The sequence below is a fragment of the Protopterus annectens genome, chromosome 7.part0 (assembly GCF_019279795.1).
Source record: "Protopterus annectens isolate FY-2018-M chromosome 7.part0, PAN1.0, whole genome shotgun sequence".
Classification (NCBI taxonomy): Eukaryota; Metazoa; Chordata; order Ceratodontiformes; family Protopteridae; genus Protopterus; species Protopterus annectens.
In genome coordinates this window covers 36,710,805-36,734,789 of record NC_056739.1, presented here as the reverse complement: position 1 = coordinate 36,734,789, position 23,985 = coordinate 36,710,805, and the positions used below count along the sequence as shown (strand labels likewise).

The window sequence follows — 23,985 nt, the reverse complement described above, 5'->3', positions numbered from 1 at the left end:
TGTTTGTAACATGCCTCGTGTCATAGTTGTCTAATACTGTTTGTAACACTCCTCGTGTCATAGTCGTCTAATACTGTTTGTAACACTCCTCGGGTAATAGTCGTCTAATACTGTTTGTAACACTCCTCGTGTCATAGTCGTCTAATAATGTTTGTAACACTCCTCGTGTCATAGTCCTCTAATACTGTTTGTAACACTCCTCGTGTCATAGTCGTCTAATACTGTTTGCAACACTCCTCGTGTCATAGTCGTCTAATACTGTTTGTAACACTCCTCATGTCATAGTCGTCTAATACTGTTTGTAACGCTCGTCGTGTCATAGTCGTCTAATACTGTTTGTAACACTCCTCGTGTCACAGTCGTCTCATACTGTTTGTAACACTCCTCGTGTTGTAGTCGTCTAATACTGTTTGTAACACTCCTCGTGTCAGTCATCTAATACTGTTTGTAACACTCCTCATGTCATAGTCATCCAATACTGTTTGTAACACTCCTCGTGTCATAGTCGTCTAATACTGTTTGTAACGCTCATCGTGTCATAGTCATCTAATACTGTTTGTAACACTCCTCGTGTTGTCGTCTAATACTGTTTGTAACACTTCGTGTTGTCGTCTAATACTGTTTGTAACACTCCTCGTGTCATAGTCGTCTAATACTGTTTGTAACACTCCTCGTGTCATAGTCTTCTAATTCTGTTTGTAATGCTCCTCATGTCATAGTCGTCCAATACTGTTTGTAACACTCCTCATGTCATAGTCGTCTAATACTGTTTGTAACACTCCTCATGTCATAGTCGTCTAATACTGTTTGCAACACTCCTCATGTCATAGTCGTCTAATACTGTTTGTAACACTCCTCGTGTCACAGTCGTCTAATACTGTTTGTAACACTCCTTGTGTCATAGCCGTCTAATACTGTTTGTAACACTCCTCGTGTCATAGTCGTCTAATACTGTTTGTAACACTGCTCATGTCATAGTCATCTAATACTGTTTGTAACATGCCTCGTGTCATAGTTGTCTAATACTGTTTGTAACACTCCTCGTGTCATAGTCTAATACTGTTTGTAACATGCCTCGTGTCATAGTCGTCTAATACTGTTTGTAACACTGCTCATGTCATAGTCGTCTAATACTGTTTGTAACTCTCCTCGTGTCATATCTAATACTGTGTTTGTAACATGCCTCGTGTCATAGTTGTCTAATACTGGTTGTAACACTCCTCGTGTCATAGTCGTCTAATACTGTTTGTAACACTCCTCGTGTCATAGTCGTCTAATAATGTTTGTAATGCTCCTCGTGTCATAGTCATCTAATACTGTTTGTAACACTCCTCGTGTCATAGTCGTCTAATACTGTTTGCAACACTCCTCGTGTCATAGTCGTCTAATAGTGTTTGTAACACTACTCATGTCATAGTCGTCTAATACTGTTTGTAACGCTCGTCGTGTCATAGTCGTCTAATACTGTTTGTAACACTCCTCGTGTCACAGTCGTCTGATACTGTTTGTAACACTCCTCGTGTTGTAGTCGTCTAATACTGTTTGTAACACTCCTCGTGTCAGTCATCTAATACTGTTTGTAACACTCCTCATGTCATAGTCATCCAATACTGTTTGTAACACTCCTCGTGTCATAGTCGTCTAATACTGTTTGTAACGCTCATCGTGTCATAGTCATCTAATACTGTTTGTAACACTCCTCGTGTTGTCGTCTAATACTGTTTGTAACACTCCGTGTTGTCGTCTAATACTGTTTGTAACACTCCTCGTGTCATAGTCGTCTAATACTGTTTGTAACACTCCTCGTGTCATAGTCGTCTAATACTGTTTGTAACACTCCTCATGTCATAGTCTTCTAATACTGTTTGTAACACTCCTCGTGTCATAGTCATCTAATACTGTTTTTAATGCTCCTCGTGTCATAGTAGTCTAATTCTGTTTATAATGCTCCTCGTGTCATAGTCGTCCAATACTGTTTGTAACACTCCTCATGTCATAGTCGTCTAATACTGTTTGTAACACTCCTCATGTCATAGTCGTCTAATACTGTTTGTAACACTCCTCATGTCATAGTCGTCTAATACTGTTTGCAACACTCCTCATGTCATAGTCGTCTAATACTGTTTGTAACACTCCTCGTGTCACAGTCGTCTAATACTGTTTGTAACACTCCTCGTGTCATAGCCGTCTAATACTGTTTGTAACACTCCTCGTGTCATAGTCGTCTAATACTGTTTGTAACACTGCTCATGTCATAGTCATCTAATACTGTTTGTAACATGCCTCGTGTCATAGTTGTCTAATACTGTTTGTAACACTCCTCGTGTCATAGTCTAATACTGTTTGTAACACGCCTCGTGTCATAGTTGTCTAATACTGTTTGTAACACTCCTCGTGTCATAGTCGTCTAATACTGTTTGTAACACTCCTCGTGTCATAGTCGTCTAATACTGTTTGTAACACTCCTCGTGTCATAGTCGTCCAATACTGTTTGTAACACTCCTCATTTCATAGTTGTCTAATACTGTTTGTAACACTCCTCATGTCATAGTCGTCTAATACTGTTTGTAACACTCCTCATGTCATAGTCGTCTAATACTGTTTGTAACACTCCTCGTGTCACAGTCGTCTAATACTGTTTGTAACACTCCTCGTGTCATAGTCATCTAATACTGTTTGTAACACTCCTCGTGTCATAGTCGTCTAATACTGTTTGTAACACTGCTCATGTCATAGTCGTCTAATACTGTTTGTAACATGCCTCGTGTCATAGTTGTCTAATACTGTCTGTAACACTCCTCGTGTCATAGTCTAATACTGTTTGTAACACGCCTCGTGTCATAGTTGTCTAATACTGTTTGTAACACTCCTCGTGTCATAGTCTAATACTGTTTGTAACACGCCTCATGTCATAGTTGTCTAATACTGTTTGTAACACTCCTCATGTCATAGTTGTCTAATACTGTTTGTAACGCTCCTCGTGTCATAGTCATCTAATACTGTTTGTAACACGCCTCGTGTCATAGTTGTCTAATACTGTTAATGTGTGGGGATATGCCCTTGTACTTCCTGCCAAGTTTATTCTAAGGCATAACTTGTAAAACATGGGCATGTCCCATGAACATGCTTGGAAGGTTTTTTAAAAAAGGGAAATTTAGCCAAAGTGAACTATGGATTGAAAGACCAAGGGTGTTCCTAGGCTCAAATAGGCATGTGGTCCAGGAGATCATTGAGGACTTGGCATAATTTCCCAATTGTATCCGAGCCGAGAGTCGCACATGAAGTAAATGTACATGGAGAGAATCAAACCCTAGACTACATGAAACCATTTAACAGCTGCAAGCAGCTTGTTAACCGTTTCTGCTCTTTGCTGTGATGGGTAGAAAACAAAACTCTCCTCAGGAAATGCAGACTGAGTATTGTAGTTAGAAGAATCAGATTAAAAATGGTATTTCCTGAGGGGGCAGAATTACCCCAAGTCTGGGTGCTCTGACTTTGTGTAGTGGCTGTTGTCATTGAACAGTAGATCTGCAGCTTCTGTAATTACTATCAGACGAAACCACCAACATCCTGAGGCAGGGGACATACAATGGCTTGCACAAAATTTAGTGAACTAAGGGGCTGGTGCGTGGCACATGTCATGTATGCTGTGTATGGAAGAGTGTGGTACAGGTGTGTGGCACATGTCATGCATGCTGTGCATGGAAGAGTGCAGTGCAGGTGTGTGATAAATATTGTGCATGCTGTGTCTGGAAGAGTGCAGTTCAGGTATGTAACACATATCATGCATGTGAATGGAAGAGTGCAGTGCAGGTGTGTGGCACATATTGTGCATGCTGTGTATGGAAGAGTGCAGTGCAGGTGCATGACATATTACGTACATGCTGTGCATGGAAGAGTGCAGTGCAGCTGTGTGACATGTTATGTTACGACTTTCAAGTTTAGTGACCAACCAATTTATCACCTAACTCCACCAAGGCCCTGTTCCTTGCTTCTCATTTAAAGAAGCTGTTAAGGCTCTACAGCTGGGAAGTTATGATGTATGACAGTAAAGAGAAATGTCCGTAAGCTGCAGTTCAATGCAAACAACCCAATATGCAGAGTCAGAGCACCCCACCTTCTCTGGGTAAGTTGGCGGATCAGGAAATGCACTTTTTTAGGTATGAGGCTGTGTATGTGCTTTGATTCTTCCCTTCACAATCCCCAGGTTTGATTCCACAGGGTACGCTCTGCTGGTCTCCTGTTCCGTACTCTAAAGTAGCCGAGAAGGTGAGGAGCCAAACAGTGGGGCATATAGCTGGTTAACTTGTAATGAGCAGTAAGTTAAAGAGCAAGGTGTGTGTGTGTGTGTGTGTGTGTTTGTGTTCACTTTTTGGAGCACAGGGTGGCTGAAGCCTCAGAGCAGACTGGGGATAGAAAAAAGGAGAGCATAAAAATGAGGCACAGTCGTCTAATACTGTTTGTAACACTCCTCGTGTCATAGTTGTCTAATACTGTTTGTAACACTCCTCGTGTCATAGTCGTCTAATACTGTTTGTAACACTCCTCGTGGCATAGTCGTCTAATACTGTTTGTAATGCTCTCGTGTCATAGTTGTCTAATACTGTTTGTAACACTCCTCGTGTCATAGTCGTCTAATACTGTTTGTAACACTCCTCGTGGCATAGTCTAATATTGTTTGTTACACTCTCGTGTCATAGTTGTCTAATACTGTTTGTGACACTCCTCGTGTCAGTCATCTAATACTGTTTGTAACACTCCTCGTGGCATAGTCATCTAATACTGTTTGTAACACTCCCGTGTCATAGTTGCCTAATACTGTTTGTAACACTCATGTCATAGTCGTCTAATACTGTTTGTAACACTCCTCGTGTCATAGTCGTCTAATACTGTTTGTAACACTCCTCGTGTCATAGTCATCTAATACTGTTTGTAACACTCCTCGTGGCATAGTTGTCTAATACTGTTTGTAACACTCCTCGTGTCATAGTCATCTAATACTGTTTGTAACACTCCTCGTGTCATAGTCGTCTAATACTGTTTGTAATGCTCCTCGTGTCATAGTCGTCCAATACTGTTTGTAACACTCCTCGTGTCATAGTCGTCTAATACTGTTTGTAACACTCCTCGTGTCGTAGTCTAATACTGTTTGTAACACTCCTCATGTCGTAGTCGTCTAATACTGTTTGTAGCAATCCTCGTGTCATAGTCGTTTAATACTGTTTGTAACACTCCTCGTGGCATAGTCGTCTAATACTGTTTGTAACTCTCCTCGTGTCATAGTTGTCTAATACTGTTTGTAATGCTCCTCGTGTCATAGTTGTCCAATACTGTTTGTAACACTCCTCGTGGCATAGATACTGTTTGTAACACTCCTCGTGTCATAGTCATCTAATACTGTTTGTAACACTCCTCGTGTCATAGTCGTCTAATACTGTTTGTAATGCTCCTCGTGTCATAGTCGTCCAATACTGTTTGTAACACTCCTCGTGTCATAGTCGTCTAATACTGTTTGTAACGCTCCTCGTGTCATAGTCGTCTAATACTGTTTGTAACACTCCTCGTATCATAGTCATCTAATACTGTTTGTACTGCTCCTCGTGTCATAGTCGTCCAATACTGTTTGTAACACTCCTCGTGGCATAGTCGTCTAATACTGTTTGTAACTCTCCTCGTGTCATAGTCGTCTAATACTGTTTGTAACGCTCCTTGTGTCATAGTCGTCTAATACTGTTTGTAACACTCCTTGTATCATAGTTGTCTAATACTGTTTGTACTGATCCTCGTGTCATAGTCATCCAATACTGTTTGTAACACTCCTCGTGTCATAGTCTAATACTGTTTGCAATGCTCCTCGTGTCATAGTCGTCTAATACTGTTTGTAACCCTCCTCGTGTCGTAGTCGTCTAATACTGTTTGTAATGCTCCTCATGTCATAGTCGTCTAATACTGTTTGTAACACTCCTCATGTCGTAGTCTAATACTGTTTGTAACACTCCTCGTGTCGTAGTCTAATACTGTTTGTAACACTCCTCGTGTCATAGTTGTCTAATACTGTTTGTAACACTCCTCGTGGCATAGTCGTCTAATACTATTTGTAACACTCCTCGTGTCATAGTCGTCTAATACTGTTTGTAACGCTCCTCGTGGCATAATCGTCTAATACTGTTTGTAACGCTCCTCGTGGCATAGTCTAATACTGTTTGTAACACTCCTCTTGTCATAGTCGTCTAATACTGTTTGTAACGCTCCTCATGTCATAGTCGTCTAAAACTGTTTGTAACGCTCCTCTTGTCATAGTCTTCTAATACTGTTTGTAATACTCCTCGTGTCATAGTCGTCTAATACTGTTTGTAATGCTCTTCGTGTCATAGTCGTCTAATACTGTTTGTAACACTCCTCTTGTCATAGTCGTCTAATACTGTTTGTAACACTCCTCGTGTCATAGTCGTCTAGTACTGTTTGTAACACTCCTCGTGTCATAGTCGTCCAATATTGTTTGTAACACTCCTCGTGTCATAGTCGTCTAATACTGTTTGTAACACTCCTCGTGTCATAGTTGTCTAGTACTGTTTGTAACACTCCTCGTGTCATAGTCGTCTAATATTGTTTGTAACACTCCTCGTGTCATAGTCGTCTAATACTGTTTGTAACACTCCTCTTGTCATAGTCGTCTAATACTGTTTGTAACACTCCTCGTGTCATAGTCGTCTAATACTGTTTGTAACACTCCTTGTGTCGTAGTCGTCTAATACTGTTTGTAACACTCCTCGTGCCATAGCCGTCTAATACTGTTTGTAACACTCCTCGTGTCATAGTCATCTAATACTGTTTGTAACACTCCTCGTGGCATAGTTGTCTAATACTGTTTGTAACACTCCTCGTGTCATAGTCATCTAATACTGTTTGTAACACTCCTCGTGTCGTAGTCGTCTAATACTGTTTGTAATGTTCCTCGTGTCATAGTCATCCAATACTGTTTGTAACACTCCTCGTGTCATAGTCGTCTAATACTGTTTGTAACGCTCCTCGTGTCATAGTCGTCTAATACTGTTTGTAACACTCCTCGTATCATAGTCATCTAATACTGTTTGTACTGCTCCTCGTGTCATAGTCGTCCAATACTGTTTGTAACACTCCTCGTGTCATAGTCGTCTAATACTGTTTGTAACGCTCCTCGTGTCATAGTCGTCTAATACTGTTTGTAACACTCCTCGTGTCGTAGTCTAATACTGTTTGTAACACTCCTCATGTCGTAGTTGTCTAATACTGTTTGTAGCAATCCTCGTGTCATAGTTGTCTAATACTGTTTGTAACACTCCTCGTGGCATAGTCGTCTGATACTGTTTGTAACTCTCCTCGTGTCATAGTTGTCTAATACTGTTTGTAATGCTCCTCGTGTCATAGTTGTCCAATACTGTTTGTAACACTCCTCGTGGCATAGTTGTCTAATACTGTTTGTAACACTCCTCGTGTCATAGTCATCTAATACTGTTTGTAACACTCCTCGTGTCATAGTCGTCTAATACTGTTTGTAATGCTCCTCGTGTCATAGTCGTCCAATACTGTTTGTAACACTCCTCGTGTCATAGTCGTCTAATACTGTTTGTAACGCTCCTCGTGTCATAGTCGTGTAATACTGTTTGTAACACTCCTCATATCATAGTCATCTAATACTGTTTGTACTGCTCCTCGTGTCATAGTCGTCCAATACTGTTTGTAACACTCCTCGTGGCATAGTCGTCTAATACTGTTTGTAACTCTCCTCGTGTCATAGTTGTCTAATACTGTTTGTAACTCTCCTCGTGTCATAGTTGTCCAATACTGTTTGTAACACTCCTCGTGTCATAGTCGTCTAATACTGTTTGTAACGCTCCTCGTGTCATAGTCGTCTAATACTGTTTGTACTGATCCTCGTGTCATAGTCATCCAATACTGTTTGTAACACTCCTCGTGTCATAGTCTAATACTGTTTGCAACGCTCCTCGTGTCATAGTCGTCTAATACTGTTTGTAACCCTCCTCGTGTCGTAGTCGTCTAATACTGTTTGTATTGCTCCTCATGTCATAGTCGTCTAATAATGTTTGTAACACTCCTCGTGTCATAGTTGTCTAATACTGTTTGTAACACTCCTCGTGGCATAGTCGTCTAATACTGTTTGTAACACTCCTCGTGTCATAGTCGTCTAATACTGTTTGTAACTCTCCTTGTGGCATAGTCGTCTAATACTGTTTGTAATGCTCCTCGTGGCATAGTCTAATACTGTTTGTAACACTCCTCATTTCATAGTCGTCTAATACTGTTTGTAAAGCTCCTCATGTCATAGTCGTCTAAAACTGTTTGTAACGCTCCTCTTGTCATAGTCTTCTAATACTGTTTGTAATACTCCTCGTGTCATAGTCGTCTAATACTGTTTGTAATGCTCCTCGTGCCATAGTCGTCTAATACTGTTTGTAACACTCCTCTTGTCATAGTCGTCTAATACTGTTTGTAACACTCCTCGTGTCATAGTCATCTAGTACTGTTTGTAACACTCCTCGTGTCATAGTCGTCCAATATTGTTTGTAACACTCCTCGTGTCATAGTCATCTAATACTGTTTGTAACACTCCTCGTGTCATAGTCGCCTAGTACTGTTTGTAACACTCCTCGTGTCATAGTCGTCCAATATTGTTTGTAACACTCCTCGTGTCATAGTCGTCTAATACTGTTTGTAACACTCCTTGTGTCATAGTCGTCTAATACTGTTTGTAACACTCCTCGTGTCATAGTCGTCTAGTACTGTTTGTAACACTCCTCGTGTCATAGTCGTCCAATATTGTTTGTAACACTCCTTGTGTCATAATCGTCTAATACTGTTTGTAACGCTCCTCATGTCATAGTCGTCTAATACTGTTTGTAACGCTCCTCGTGTCATAGTCGTCTAATACTGTTTGTAACGCTCCTCGTGTCATAGTCGTCTAATACTGTTTGTAACACCCCTCGTGTCATAGTCATCTAATACTGTTTGTAACACTCCTCATGTCATAGTCGTCCAATACTGTTTGTAACACTCCTCGTGTCATAGTCGTCTAATACTGTTTGCAACACTCCTCGTGTCATAGTCGGTCAATACTGTTTGTAACACTCCTTGTGTCATAGTCGTCCAATACTGTTTGTAACACTCCTCATGTCATAGTCGTCTAATGCTGTTTGTAACACTCCTCGTGTCATAGTCGTCTAATACTGTTTCTAACTCTTCTCATGGCGTAGTTGTTTAATACTGTTTGTAACACTCCTTGTGGCATAGTTGTCTAATACTGTTTGTAACACTGCTCGTGTCATAGTTGTCTAATACTGTTTGTAACACTCCTCGTGTCATAGTCGTCTAATACTGTTTGTAACACTCTTGTGTCATAGTTGTCTAATACTGTTTTTAACACTCCTCGTGGCATAGTCGTCTAATACTGTTTGTAACACTCCTTGTGGCATAGTCGTCTAATACTGTTTGTAACACTCCTCGTGGCATAGTTGTCTAATACTGTTTGTAACACTCCTTGTGTCATAGTTGTCTAATACTGTTTGTAACACTCCTCGTGGCATAGTCATCTAATACTGTTTGTAGCACTCCTCATGTCATTGTCGTCGAATACTGTTTGTAACACTCCTCGTGTCGTGTGTCACTTCAGGCAATGAACATTCTTCAGTAAAGCAGCGGTAGTAATACTTGCCCATTTATTGCGTTAATTATGTTTAACTTGCCCAGTTCTTCATATGCTGTGCTTTTGTGTATTTTGTGATGTGTTATGAGTAGTGTTAGCTGTTTTTAAAGGCTGCTGTAAATGACAAGAGTTGCATTATTTGTAGCTATAACTTTTACACTTGATCAGGTTAAGTTATGTATAGTTTTTTCTTTACATTTCTGCATGATTTTGTCTTTTTGCATACCTAGTGTTTAGGTATAACTTGAGTAACTTATTTGACAACTGTACGTCAGTCATATAATAAGTGTATTCAGTGCCTAATAAAGATTTATAATGTTTTAAGTAATTGATGGTTTTATACCATTTATGTCATTGTCATCTGCCCTCCTCTAGTGTTTCTTGTGCAGTTTTCGGTTTCCTCACTGACTCTGGCCAGTTTCTCTCCTGTGACTTACTGCATTCCTCTACTGCCCTTTCAGTGTAAACCTTGCTGTGCTGCCTGTTGTCCAGGCATCTTTCAATTTCATGTCATGCCTTTTGTTGACAAGCAGCTTTCTTCGAATAGTACTGCACTCCTGTGTTTATTTCCAGGAAGGCCTAGAATGTGATCAAATTTTTAGTACTCTCTCTCTAAGGTTTGAGAGCCAGGCTTCTCTGGTATTCTGGTATTCCAAAGCAGGATGTGTTCGTTCAAAGGGCAGATTGTGTGTATGCGCCTTACTCTCTCTCCATCCTTGATTAAAGCATAAACAATGTTACTTTGCCAGGTAATAAAACAAGTTGGCAACTTTTTTCTAGACAAGTTGATAAACTTTTTAAACTGCAAACACAGTTTTAAAATGAGTTCACCATTTCTGGAAGTTGTCACATTTCACACTGTTTTGTATGTTTGTTGACCTGGTTTTAGTATTTTGTGTTGTTTTTATGTGTGTGTAAAAACATAGTAGGGTGCTTAAATATATTTGGATGATTATTACAAGGGAGACCAAAAGACAAGTGGGGAATCTTGCAGTCTGTCAAATACTGGTACCACAAATCTCTAAAGATCGGCACACATATTGTTGGGTTCTCTGTTCAACATTTCAGTATGTTGTTGGCTATGTCAGACATTGTATACTTTAATTCTGGTTTGTGGGATTTGGAGAAGACGACGATGACAAAGTTTAGTTTTATGTTTGTTTTCCAGCGTTTCCCTTTTCTCTGAGTTTGTACAATGTCTGGATTGGTAGAGTTTGGAGATTTGCAGGAAAGAATTGTTTAGAGTGTCATTATTTTGGCAATGCAGTTTGCAGGTGTTTAAAAGTTTTATCTGCAATTAATCATGTGTTAATAAAACAGGATACAGTTAATTACAGTAGAACCCAATGAGTAGATATGTGGAAATAAAAAAACTGATTGACAGTAGGTATATGGTACCCAATTGTTTTTTTCACCGTGTGCTAAGATTGTCACCGTTAAATGAATTGTAAAAGATGCATTGCGCTTTCATAGTAGGATAGTATTCTTACAGATTTATCTGAATTCCTTTAAAATACATCGCCCACTTCTCCGCAGAGCCATTGAAAGGTGATTAAAATAGCACATCGTCCGAGCTCCTCCTGATGTTATTAGACAGAAAGTTTACATTCTCTGCCTTTATATGATTTCAAGAAAGATCTATTTCTGTATCCTGGAGCAATAAGGCAACTGATTGTATTAATGACCAGTGTCGCTTTGCATGTGTTGGATTTTTTCTTATATAAAGATTCTGCTTATTTAATTCGAAGTATTATGTTTTTTGGCTCGGATATCTCTCTAAACATTAATAGCAGCAGTTACTGTCAAGATTTGTATTGTTATGTGCAGTGGTCCAGTTAATTTCCATGGCAACTGATTTTGGTCACTAGGTTACAAAACCAAAGTGAGGCACAGGAAGGTAAATCTCCTTTATGACCCCTCTGGGGCAATACCAGAGGAACTGTTGTGCTGCTTCATTATGAGATTTGAATCTGGCAGATACTGGTCAGAACATCTGTAGGTCAGATTTTCGCAGTATCTCCAACTGCTGCATAGCATTTTAAAGAGATGGGATGTACTGCAACATTCTTGGTCACTCATTTTCTTCCTGTTTCTGCTTTATTTTTTCCGTACTTCTCTTCTATGTCTTGCAGCGTGTATAGCTTTACTATTGCACCCTCCATAGTGTCAAGCTGATGACATAAGTGATGTGAGTACAGTTTCTCCCCTAACTTTAGCTGTACTTCATGATTCGTGAAAATAAACCACCTTGACAGAATACTTACTTTTCATCAGTGTAATTGGCAGTTTGTATCAGGTCAGGATCATTCTGATAATTTTATTTGGTGTGCGGAATGGAGATTGTCTACACAGAGAGCTTGCTCCCCTAAGGAACACAGAAATCAAAAAGGAATAACACATTAATGTTGTTATTTGGATAGTTATGATAGTTATCATACATGCAGAAAGATTTTAGTTGCATCTCGAAGTACATTATGTGGCTACCAGTTTCATAGTTTGTACATTTTTTGTTACTCTAAATGTGTGGTACTAATCACGCTTGTCATGTTAGTGAGTTGGAATACGTGATGTGCAAACAGATTGCGAAGGGAAAAATGAAAGGAGGGAGGGGTTGCACTCATTGCAAGAGGGGGAATTAAGCCAACAGGGACGTTTATGGGACGAGTAGACAAACACCCAGCAACCTACTTCTGTTTGCCCGTTTGCCTTGTAAACTCAGCAGATAGTGTTGGCGGTCTGCAGGGTCACTCAAAGAGTAGGCAGGGACTTTTAAGAGGGAGGGGAGGACATACTAAGTGGGCACAAGTGATTCATACCTGCTGCAAGTTTCTGCATTTCTTAACATTAGATAAGGAATGTCATGTAAATAATGAGTAGCTGACATAAGCATGCCAAAGCCACACTACACTGACACAACTTATATGGCTTAATTACATGCACTAACAGACACCGGCACACTCAGAATGATTAATATGGATGGCAGAGCCTCTGCCCATAGCATTCCCTGGACATGGCACACAAGGGATCTGCAGTGCCATCTTCCAGTGGACAGATGTTCACATTCCTGCTCAAGGAAGGCATGCCCCCTCAGAGGACTGCTGCAGAAACATCTTATTATAAGCCTGGCACACTGCCCTGTCTGTCTGCCAAATGCCTTTCTTCCATCCTCAGGTAGATCCGACATTGTAGCAGACTGCATGGTAGTGGGTTAACGGACCTATTCATGTTATCCCAATCCTCCTCTTTGCCTGACTTCTCCACTGTCACCATTTACAACAAACTTCAGCCCTGCTCCCCAAAACCATGTTCTTTACAGTAGTTGTAGGTACTGATGAAAACATTATTGGAATCAGGGAGAGGGTGCGTCACAGAATTTACTGAATATACTGGGTATTATGTTTGTAAGTATATCGGACTGAACTGTAAATTAAAAGTAACAAAGTAAGTTTGGTAATATTGTGCAGACATCCCATACTGGGGATTTTGTTTGTAAACGTATGGGACTGAACTGTAAATTAATGGTAACAACAGTAAGTTCGGTAACATTGTGCGGACTTCCCGTACCCCCCTTTTTTTTTTATTATAGTTTCTTTACTACAGTACAGGGTATTTGCAGCCTTTGTTGTAGTTAATCTTATAAAAGATGGCTGCAGGCTTGGACAGGACTACCCAGAAGGAATAACTTAAGACTTACAAGATAAAACAAGATAAACCCAGAGTACTTGTTATAAAAAAACATGAAACATGGCTAGATTACCAAGTAGCTGCCTTCAAAGAATTGACCCTTTCCAGCTTGAACTTAACAAAATGGTCATCTTATTTGATCAGTTTTAATGTGATTTGTGCTTCCTTTTTGACCCATACCTTGAACTATGCCTCCCTAGGTGTTGAGGATGATTGGCTGTTCAGTTGAAACTTCCCCCCCGATTAAATTTTAAAGCGTAAACTACAGACATGGTACAACACATGGTGAATGTCTCTATGCTGTCAGGAACTGGATTTAAAATTCTTTATGTATGTATATTGACTGTAAAATGTTCGGTCTCCAGGAAAAAAATCAGGTTTTCACTGCAAAATGAACTAACACTTCATTTACCAATGTAGACATGCCGGTCAAACTTTGAGCATTAATACTCATAGCACTGGTCTGTAAAAATCATAACAAAAGTGTCAGATCAAAATCGAAAATTTTCAGGTACTACAACTCATATAATTAATGGTAATGAATCTTTGTACAGGCCTAGCTCACTTATTTAATAATGTATACTCCCTTAAATATGCCTAACGTTATGGGGCATATAAGTAATTCTTGCATGAGACACCCATCTGGTAGCCTTAATCATTGCACTTTGTGTAAGTCATAGTGGTTGAGGAGTATGACTACAGAGGACACTTCTTATATTAATAAAATTGTTAAAACTGGATTTGAAGAAGTGATAAGGCATCCATCTTTGGTAACCTTTGGGGCATGTCTCATCTCAGCATTGTACTAGTGTGAAATGTGTGATGTGTCTTAGGAAAGGGGAGGGTTCCTGGTAGTCTGGGAAATGTTTTTATTTGTAGAGTGGTCTTAACATTTGTGGTGCAAATCCCAGAGGCTAACAAATATGTACCTTTTTCTTACAGGTCTAGCATTATGCTGAGCAAACTGCTTTCATTTAGTGTTAATGCAGAACTGGGAGAGTCCCGGGCGTCTGTGATTAAAGCAATGCAAAATCTAGATTAATGTTAGTATTAGTGAAGTATTCTTCTGTTAGTTTTTGTATAACTACACTGCACTATTTTTAATTTTGTATAGTGCTTAGTGTTTAGGATTTTATTTCGTCTTAACCATACAAGTGTGGGGAAAGTAGAAGTGTGTTATTTTTGAAAACATACTGAATGGTAATTTCCTGGCACTACATCTTAATTGAAAATTCTTTGCGCCAAGTAGATATCGGGGCCAGTTGCTGCCACATGTTGGTAACTATCTCCTTCAAGGACAGTTATATTCATTTGGTTTAATTTAAAAAGTAGTAATACTTTTACACTGTGCTTCGAGTATGTTATAATGCCCAAAAACAACTCTAAATGTTGACACATCGTGAAATATCCTGTTACTGGAACTGATAACTTTCATTCTTGTTGACATAGTCATTGTAACAGATTAAATACACCCCTTTCAAAGTGCCCTTCACTTTGCTGTGGTGGTTCCCAATAAATCCAGGTTTGATATCATTACATTCTGGAACACCATGTTACTATTGGATAAAGGGAGCAGCTTAAAAGTGCTGAACCATGGCTCTGCATTTCAGAACGACCCGGTAACCTGTCTATCTGCTTCTTGTTTTTAAATTAACAATTAGTAAAAAACACAATAATAGCAGAATGGTGACTTACTGCTGTTATAAGAAAATGTGTTTAAAAAACGCACTTCCGAAGTACATCTGTTAGCATGTTTTATTGGTGTATGATAGCCTTCAGTTGGCAGCATTCATAGAGGAGTACTATATAAATATTTTTTTGAGATTTCTGCAGTGGAGGTGAACAGCCTGCTTGTTTATTTTCCCTAGGAATGAGATCTGTATGCTTAATGTGAAACTTCAAAATGAAAAATCTCCTATGTTCTACAGCAGACAACACAATATGTCAGTTACAAAGGCCTTTCTCAGAGCCTTAGATTAAGTTGTGTAAGTTTCATTAAAAATAGGTGCAGATGTTTTTTTCTGTTCCTTGCAAATAAGTAGTTGTACAAAACTATAGCTGCTGTTCCCTTTTTTGTGTGTTTTACGTATTTCACTGTCTAATAATTTCGTAGGCATAATGTTGACTTAATTTATGTGAATTTTAAGTAATGTGTGCAGTCACTTGTGGTACATGCAGTGCTGTGATGAATTTATTTTCTTGTCATTCTTAATATTTGTGGTCTGTTTGTAAATGTAAACCCTTCATACAATGCTCATTTTCCAACTCTGACATCAGGTCAACTTTCAGTGAATTTCATTAACAGTCATCAGGGATAATATTGGGTCATGTTCCTAGACTTTAATGGACAAATATGCAAATCTAGCCTTTGACCATCACATGTCTATGGTAGTAAGGAAATCATTCTATGCTGTGCAACTTATAAACAAAGGTATGACATTTAGGTCCCAGGAGGTCATTGTTCCACTGTATTCCGCACTTATCAGATCTATCATTGAGTACAGTCCTATCTTTGGTATGTACCTACCCAGGCTTATCCAACAACTCCGCAGAGGTCACCCACAAAAAATACATGGCATAAGTTGCATGTTCTATGCAGACCACCTAAAAGCCCTGTCCCTGTATTCTGCCTCCTACAGACTGCTGAAGGGAGATCTGTGCGTGGCATACAAGGCATCTTCAGACCCCACAGTGATAGGCCTCCTGCATATCAGCAAATAATTGCCCATTCTAAAGACTTAAACATTGACTGTGATATAAATAAGACCTGCTGGAGAGACAGGTATGTATCCCAGAGGCTACCCCTTCACTGGAACAGGCTCTCCATCCATGTGAAACAGAGTGCCTCCCTAACCCAGTTCAAGGGTAACTTGGACAATTGGATGGGGAACAGGAAATTCATCTCTGGTTTGGCACCCATGTTTCTAATGGACACAGGCAGCCTGTAAATATTTCATCTCCCAGACCCCTGCTTGTAAATGTTTCATCTTCCAAGCCCTGCTTACACTACCAAGGGTACCAGAACTTGTCAGATTTGGGATGCATGGCTAGGCTTAAAAAGGCCCTTGTGGTTGTTAGCCTAGTAGACACCTATAAACCTGTGCAGGGTCCCGTCCATTAAAGTCTATGGTCTTTTCTGTACTCTATCCCTATAGTGACATCACCAAGGAATAGATTAGAACTATGTGGATGTGTTCTTTAAAAAATATGACTTTTTTTTTTTGTTAAGAAACCATTCACATAAAATATGAAGGATGGGGTGAGTGCATCTCTGTAGTTAAGTTACCTCAAACTGTAATGCATATCTAAAGGATAAATCATATCCCATAATGTGAAAAAAATACCTGTTCATACCTCACATCTCCTTACTCTCCCTTCTTCACTTCACTTACTTCCTTACTTCTATGAGTTTCTCTCCCCAGGCTTTCTATCTAAATATACCATAAGCATGCATTTTTGTCACTTCATATTGCAATTCTTAGACTAACGTACCTTTAATTTCTGTATAAACTGGCTATAATTTCTCAGACTATTAAATCTTTGTCATCTATTCTTAACCAATGTTTTCATATTATATCTAATTTGGTATAATTATTTAAACTGTATTTGTTGTTTTTGTATTATTTTTAAAATCTGTACAATTATTATTCTTAAAATGTTTTATAAAACTTTGGAGCGTTTCTCCCCAGGCCTCCACTGAAAATGGGCTGCTACCCAGTCAGACTTTCCCGGTAATCAAATGTCAGTAAATGCATAAATAAAGTAGTTCTGAACACCTTAAGGGCCTGACTGCACAGTTTCATTCAGAGAATCAGGATTCTTGTTTGTGCTTGTAGAGCACCATGGGAAACTACTTCCGTGCCTGTAGGTGGACCGATTTGAATCTACTTCTGTGCCTGTAGGTGGACCGATTTGCTGATTATGTGAAGAGGCTTGAGAGCAGGATGAATGCAAGTATCTGTACAATTAATGCAAAGTCACATGACATTTACTGTCCAGTGAAATGCTGTTATTGCTTTAATGTGACCTTTGCTGCAGTTTTTTCCTTGCAAGTTGTACGCAGATGGCATTTTCACTGCTAAGATTGCCTAATTAGTTTATTTCTCATTATCTTCCTTTATGTTGTTCTGAAAGTGGTATTTATGAAGGAGGTCTTCTGTGATTAAATACTATTTATTAGTTCTTTTATCTTCTGTTTCTGCCTCTAGGAAATCAGTGTGAAGTGAATGTTCGGTTAGGTCGCTGCAACCCTGGAGTGTGCAAAAATGGAGGCACATGTGTAAACCTGCTGGTGGGCGGGTTTAAATGCGACTGTCCATCAGGGCACTATGAGAAACCGTACTGCGAGATGACAACCCGGAGCTTCCCTTCTCAGTCCTTCATCACCTTTAAGGGATTGCGTCAGAGGTTTCACTTCACAATTTCCCTCACGTAAGTAACCAAATTAATGGATTTGGCTGCTTAACCTGTGTAGCAAGAAATGTTTTTTCAGTTAACAGAGAATGAAAATGCACTGTAGTTGTCAAACTCTCTTCTCATAACACTTTGCAAAGTACTGCTTCCCCCGACTTGGATATTTCCTCAGGGATTTACTGTATTCACTAGAGTCTGAACATCACAGTTTGACACTTGTAAGTCATGCTAAACTTAAGCAAATGTAAACATTTTAATTATTTTTATTCATAAAAATATGGATGTAAGTATGTATAGTGTATATACAATGTGTAAAAAAATTACACTGGATACATGTTTTAAAACTGAAACTACTGTACTTCTCAGATCTGCACACATATTCACTGATTTCAGTTTAGAAAATGCTTTTCCATATTTGGGCATTAGTTGATAGACTCAACTACCCCACTCACCAAAAAAGTGTCTTCCAGATTAAAAGAAAAGCTGTATTTGGATTCCATTTGCCCATGAAATGATGTAGATATTCTGTTTTTTTTTTTTTAAGTTAGAGGTATATAGAAGATCATTAACTCACGAGTAATAATAGGTCTAGCTAAGCTGCTAGATTTCACATGCCTTCTATTTAAACGCATATTTTTTTTATTTTCTTTGTACATGTTTGAAGCTTCTTGGATATTTAATTTTACCAAGTGCAATACTTAATTTTATTTACTGTAAGGGACAAGTCTTATTCTTGAATTGCGTATGCATGTTTATTAGAGTAAGTATTTGTGTATTGAACAAATAGCATTAACTGTTGGTTCATGCCATTCAATGAGTTACTGTTCAGGCTATTGTTACAATAAAAATCTTTAGCGGATAGGTTATTTTAAGAATAAACAGTAAGTGTTTAATTGTGCTACAGTGGTCTAGCTGGTGGCAGCATTACAATAAGATGAAGAAGTAGGTGGTGTTAGTGGTGAGAAATCATAACCCCCTGAAGGTATCATGTGTTGGGGGAAGTGTTTGCAGAACATTCTTGGGATATGTGTCACTTACTCTTGCTGATATTGCATTGGAAGGTACAGAGCTCAGTCTGAATTGAGTGAAATCTTGAGGAGCTATGGATTGTAACTGTAATCTGCGACTGTTAAATGTGAAGTTTATACATGTCGGGCAGGTGTACTTACTACCCTACTCAGCAGTGCATGCCTACCATATGCTGCTAAGCCCAGTCATCTCCTTGTATGTTTATTTGTTTTTTGATATATTTTATCTGGTACCAGAGGTGCAGAATTAAACTCCGTACCACAACATACAAGTTGATGGCAATGGTATGCATGGTGAAGCCATAGCCACTTTCTGTAATAACTTGATCCATGACTTTTAAATGTGGGTGTGGGCTGACAGGCAACACATACATATCTGCAGCCACTCTTTGAGTGTCCTCTTTGGTAACACATACATATCTGCAGCCACTCTTTGAGTGTCCTCTTTGGTAACACATACATATCTGCAGCCACTCTTTGAGTGTCCTCTTTGGTAACACATACATATCTGCAGCCACTCTTTGAGTGTCCTCTTTGGTAACACATACATATCTACAGCCACTCTTTGAGTGTCCTCTTTGGTAACACATACATATCTGCAGCCACTCTTTGAGTGTCCTCTTTGGTAACACATACATATCTGCAGCCACTCTTTGAGTGTCCTCTTTGGTAACACATACATATCTGCAGCCACTCTTTGAGTGTCCTCTTTGGTAACACATACATATCTGCAGCCACTCTTTGAGTGTCCTCTTTGGTAACACATACATATCTACAGCCACTCTTTGAGTGTCCTCTTTGGTAACACATACATATCTGCAGCCACTCTTTGAGTGTCCTCTTTGGTAACACATACATATCTACAGCCACTCTTTGAGTGTCCTCTTTGGTAACACATACATATCTGCAGCCACTCTTTGAGTGTCCTCTTTGGTAACACATACATATCTGCAGCCACTCTTTGAGTGTCCTCTTTGGTAACACATACATATCTGCAGCCACTCTTTGAGTGTCCTCTTTGGTAACACATACATATCTGCAGCCACTCTATGAGTGCCCTCTTTGGTAACACATACATATCTGCAGCCACTCTTTGAGTGTCCTCTTTGGTAACACATACATATCTGCAGCCACTCTTTGAGTGTCCTCTTTGGTAACACATACATATCTGCAGCCACTCTTTGAGTGTCCTCTTTGGTAACGCATACATATCTGCAGCCACTCTTTGAGTGTCCTCTTTGGTAACGCATACATATCTGCAGCCACTCTTTGAGTGTCCTCTTTGGTAACACATACATATCTGCAGCCACTCTTTGAGTGTCCTCTTTGGTAACACATACATATCTGCAGCCACTCTTTGAATGTCCTCTTTGGTAACACATACATATCTGCAGCCACTCTTTGAGTGTCCTCTTTGGTAACACATACATATCTGCAGCCACTCTTTGAGTGTCCTCTTTGGTAACACATACATATCTGCAGCCACTCTTTGAGTGTCCTCTGGTAACACATACATATCTGCAGCCACTCTTTGAGTGTCCTCTTTGGTAACACATACATATCTGCAGCCACTCTTTGAGTGTCCTCTTTGGTAACACATACATATCTGCAGCCACTCTTTGAGTGTCCTCTTTGGTAACACATACATATCTGCAGCCACTCTTTGAGTGTCCTCTTTGGTAACACATACATATCTGCAGCCACTCTTTGAGTGTCCTCTTTGGTAACACATACATATCTGCAGCCACTCTTTGAGTGTCCTCTTTGGTAACACATACATATCTGCAGCCACTCTTTGAGTGTCCTCTTTGGTAACACATACATATCTGCAGCCACTCTTTGAGTGTCCTCTTTGGTAACACATACATATCTGCAGCCACTCTTTGAGTGTCCTCTTTGGTAACACATACATATCTACAGCCACTCTTTGAGTGTCCTCTTTGGTAACACATACATGTCTGCAGCCACTCTTTGAGTGTCCTCTTTGGTAACACATACATATCTGCAGCCACTCTTTGAGTGTCCTCTTTGGTAACACATACATATCTGCAGCCACTCTTTGAGTGTCCTCTTTGGTAACACATACATATCTGCAGCCACTCTTTGAGTGTCCTCTTTGGTAACACATACATATCTGCAGCCACTCTTTGAGTGTCCTCTTTGGTAACACATACATATCTGCAGCCACTCTTTGAGTGTCCTCTTTGGTTCCAGTGGCTGGTGCGTGGAGAGGTTGCTAGGTAAGACTTCCCTTCTTGTATCAGTAGTACATGATTTGTATTCCTCTGTGGTTTTGGGTCCAGTTTTTTTTCTTTGCAGCATCTCCTTTCTAGACTGATTTTAATGTGCATATCTTTGTTACGTGTAATATTTTAATGTGCACATGTTTGTTGCGTGTAATTTCTATTATTTCATTGTGCTGGTCTTGGTCAAGGGTTGACCCCCATTAGGGGTCGCCACAGCGGATCGTCTGTTTCCATTTCTTCCTGTCCCCTGCATCTTACTGTGTCACACCAACCACCTGCATGTCCTCTCTCACCACATCCATAAACTTTATCTTAGGCCTTCCTGTTACCTGGTAGCTCCATCCTTAGCATCCTTCTCTTAATATACCCAGCACCCCTCCTCAGCACATGTCCAAACCAACACAATCTTGCCTCTCTGGCTTTGTCTCCAAACTGTCCAACCTGAGCTGACCCTCTATACTCATTTCTAATCCTGTCCTTCCTCGTCACAACCAGTGCAAATCTTAACATCTTTAACTCTTCCACCTCCAGCTCTGACTCCTGTCTTTTCGTCGGTGCCACCATCTTCAACCCATATAACATAGCTGGTTTCACTACCATCTTGTAGATCTTCCCTTTCACTCTTACTGGTATCCGTCTGTCACAAATCACTCCTGACACTCTTCTCCACCCACTCCATCCTGCCTGTACTCTCTTCTTTACCTCTCTTCCACACTAACCATTACTCTGAACTGTTGATCCCAAGTATTTAAATCATCCACTTTCACCAGCTCCGCTTCCTGCATCCTCACCATTCCTCTGTCCTCCCCCTTAGTCACACACATGTATTCTGTCTGTGTCCTGCTGACCTTCATTCCTCTCCTCTCTAGAGTGTATCTCCACCTATCCAGGGTCTCCTCAACCTGTTCCCTACTCTCACTACAAATCACAGTGTCATCCACAAACATCATAGTCCACAAGGTCTCTTGTCTGATCTCATCTGTCAACCTGTCCATCACCACTGCAAATAAGAAAGGGCTCAGTTATGATCCTTGATGTAATCCCACCTCCACCTTGGACGCATTCATCACTCCTACCGCAGACCTCACCGCTGTCACACTACCCTCGTACATATCCTGTACCACACTTATATACTTCTCTGACACTCCCGACTTCCTCATACAATACCACATCTCCTCTCTAGGCAGCCTGTCATATGCTTTCTCCAAGTCCACAAAGACACAATGCAGCTCCTTCTGACCTTCTCTGTACTTCTCCATCAACACCCTCAGAGCAAACGTCTCATCTGTAGTGCTCTTTCCTGGCATGAAACCATACTGCTGCTCACTAATCTTCACCTCCCTTCTTAACCTAGCTTCCACTACTCTTTCCCATAACTTCATGCTGTGGCTGATCAGTTTAATCCCTCTGTAGTTACTACAGCTCTGCACATCACCCTTATTCTTAAAAATCGTTACCGATACACTTTTTCTCCACTCCTCTCACATCCCAAAATGTTGTTAAACAATCTGGTTAAAAAACTCACTGCCATCTCACCTAAACACCTCCAAGCTTCCACAGGTATGTCATCTGGACCAGCATCATTTCCATTCTTCATCCTTTTCATAGCTGTCCTTACTTCCTCCTTGCTAATCCATTGCACTTCTGATTCACTATTCCCACATCATCCAACCTTCTCTCCCTCTCATTCTCTTCATTCATCAGCCCTCAAAGTACTCTTTCCATCTCCTCAACACACTCTCCTCACTTGTGAGTATGTTTCCCTCATTATCCTTTATCACCCTAAGGTACTGCGCAGTATACACTGTATATATATATATATATATATATATATCACACACACAGTATATACAGATATAATCCCGTGTAAACACTGAAGCTCAGGTTATTCCCACGTATGTGACCACTGTTATACATGTAGTTTGTGGCATGGATACGTGAACATTATGTACGTGCATTACTTCTATATAAGTTTAAACTGAATTTAGGAATGTGTCAGTTAAAGTTCATCGAAGCCAGACATTACAATTTGTTTGCCATTATGTAAACAAGTAATGTAGCTGTCGTTTGTTTAGTTGATTACCCATTTAATGCAGTTTCTTATAGTGGTGGAGGTGATGCCTGCCTCTTTATTGCATGTGGCATAGCCTTTCTCAGCATGCACACATAAATGCCTACAAGAATTTTAAATGCTCGCCAATTCACCTACACCATGTCTTTGATATGTCAAAGGAAACTGAAGACCCCACTGAATGACTTACGTGGACTCTGGGAGGACATGCAGAAGGTGTATCAAAGATGAAGACCACCCCCGCTGAATAACGCACGTGGACTGTGGGAGGACATGCAGAAGGTGTATCAAAGGTGAAGACCCCACTAAATAACGCACGTGGACTCTGGGAGGACATGCAGAAGGTGTATGAAAGGTGAAGACCCCACTGAATAATGCACGTGGACTCTGGGAGGACATGCAGAAGGTGTATCAAAGGTGAAAACCCCCACTGAATAACGCACGTGGACTCTGGGAGGACATGCAGAAGGTGTATCAAAGGTGAAGACCCCACTGAATAACACGCATGGGCTCTGGGAGGACATGCAGACGGTGTATCAAAGGCACTCAAGCCACGAACTGAGCTAAAAAACAAGGTCTCTGAGGCACTACTACTAACCATTTGCACCACTATATTGCCCAAAGGGACATAGTGCTAAGTGTAATTTAATTTAAAACCAACCTGCATACAGTTTACTGCAGGTGGTTATCTACTTTGTGTTTGTAAGGAGCAAAGTTATTTGGAGAATTATTTTATTATTATTTTCTTAATAGTGATGTAGTTATGAGTGAAAAAAAGAAACTAGAACAAATTCACACCTTGCAACTGGAAAGCACTTCTGCCATTGATTAATAGAGAGGATC

At 40.0% G+C, this 23,985-nt stretch overlaps 1 protein-coding gene across 2 annotated transcripts in view; it reads left to right on the top strand.

Annotated features, from left to right (window-relative positions):
- The window catches only part of CELSR2 (cadherin EGF LAG seven-pass G-type receptor 2), a 1,401,203-nt gene that overhangs the window by 626,485 nt on the left and 750,733 nt on the right, over positions 1-23,985 (top strand). For both annotated transcript variants that reach the window (XM_044076472.1, XM_044076471.1), the window contains exon 3: positions 17,593-17,815. In XM_044076472.1, coding sequence (XP_043932407.1) covers positions 17,593-17,815 — 223 coding nt within the window. The remainder of the gene's footprint in view (positions 1-17,592; positions 17,816-23,985) is intronic.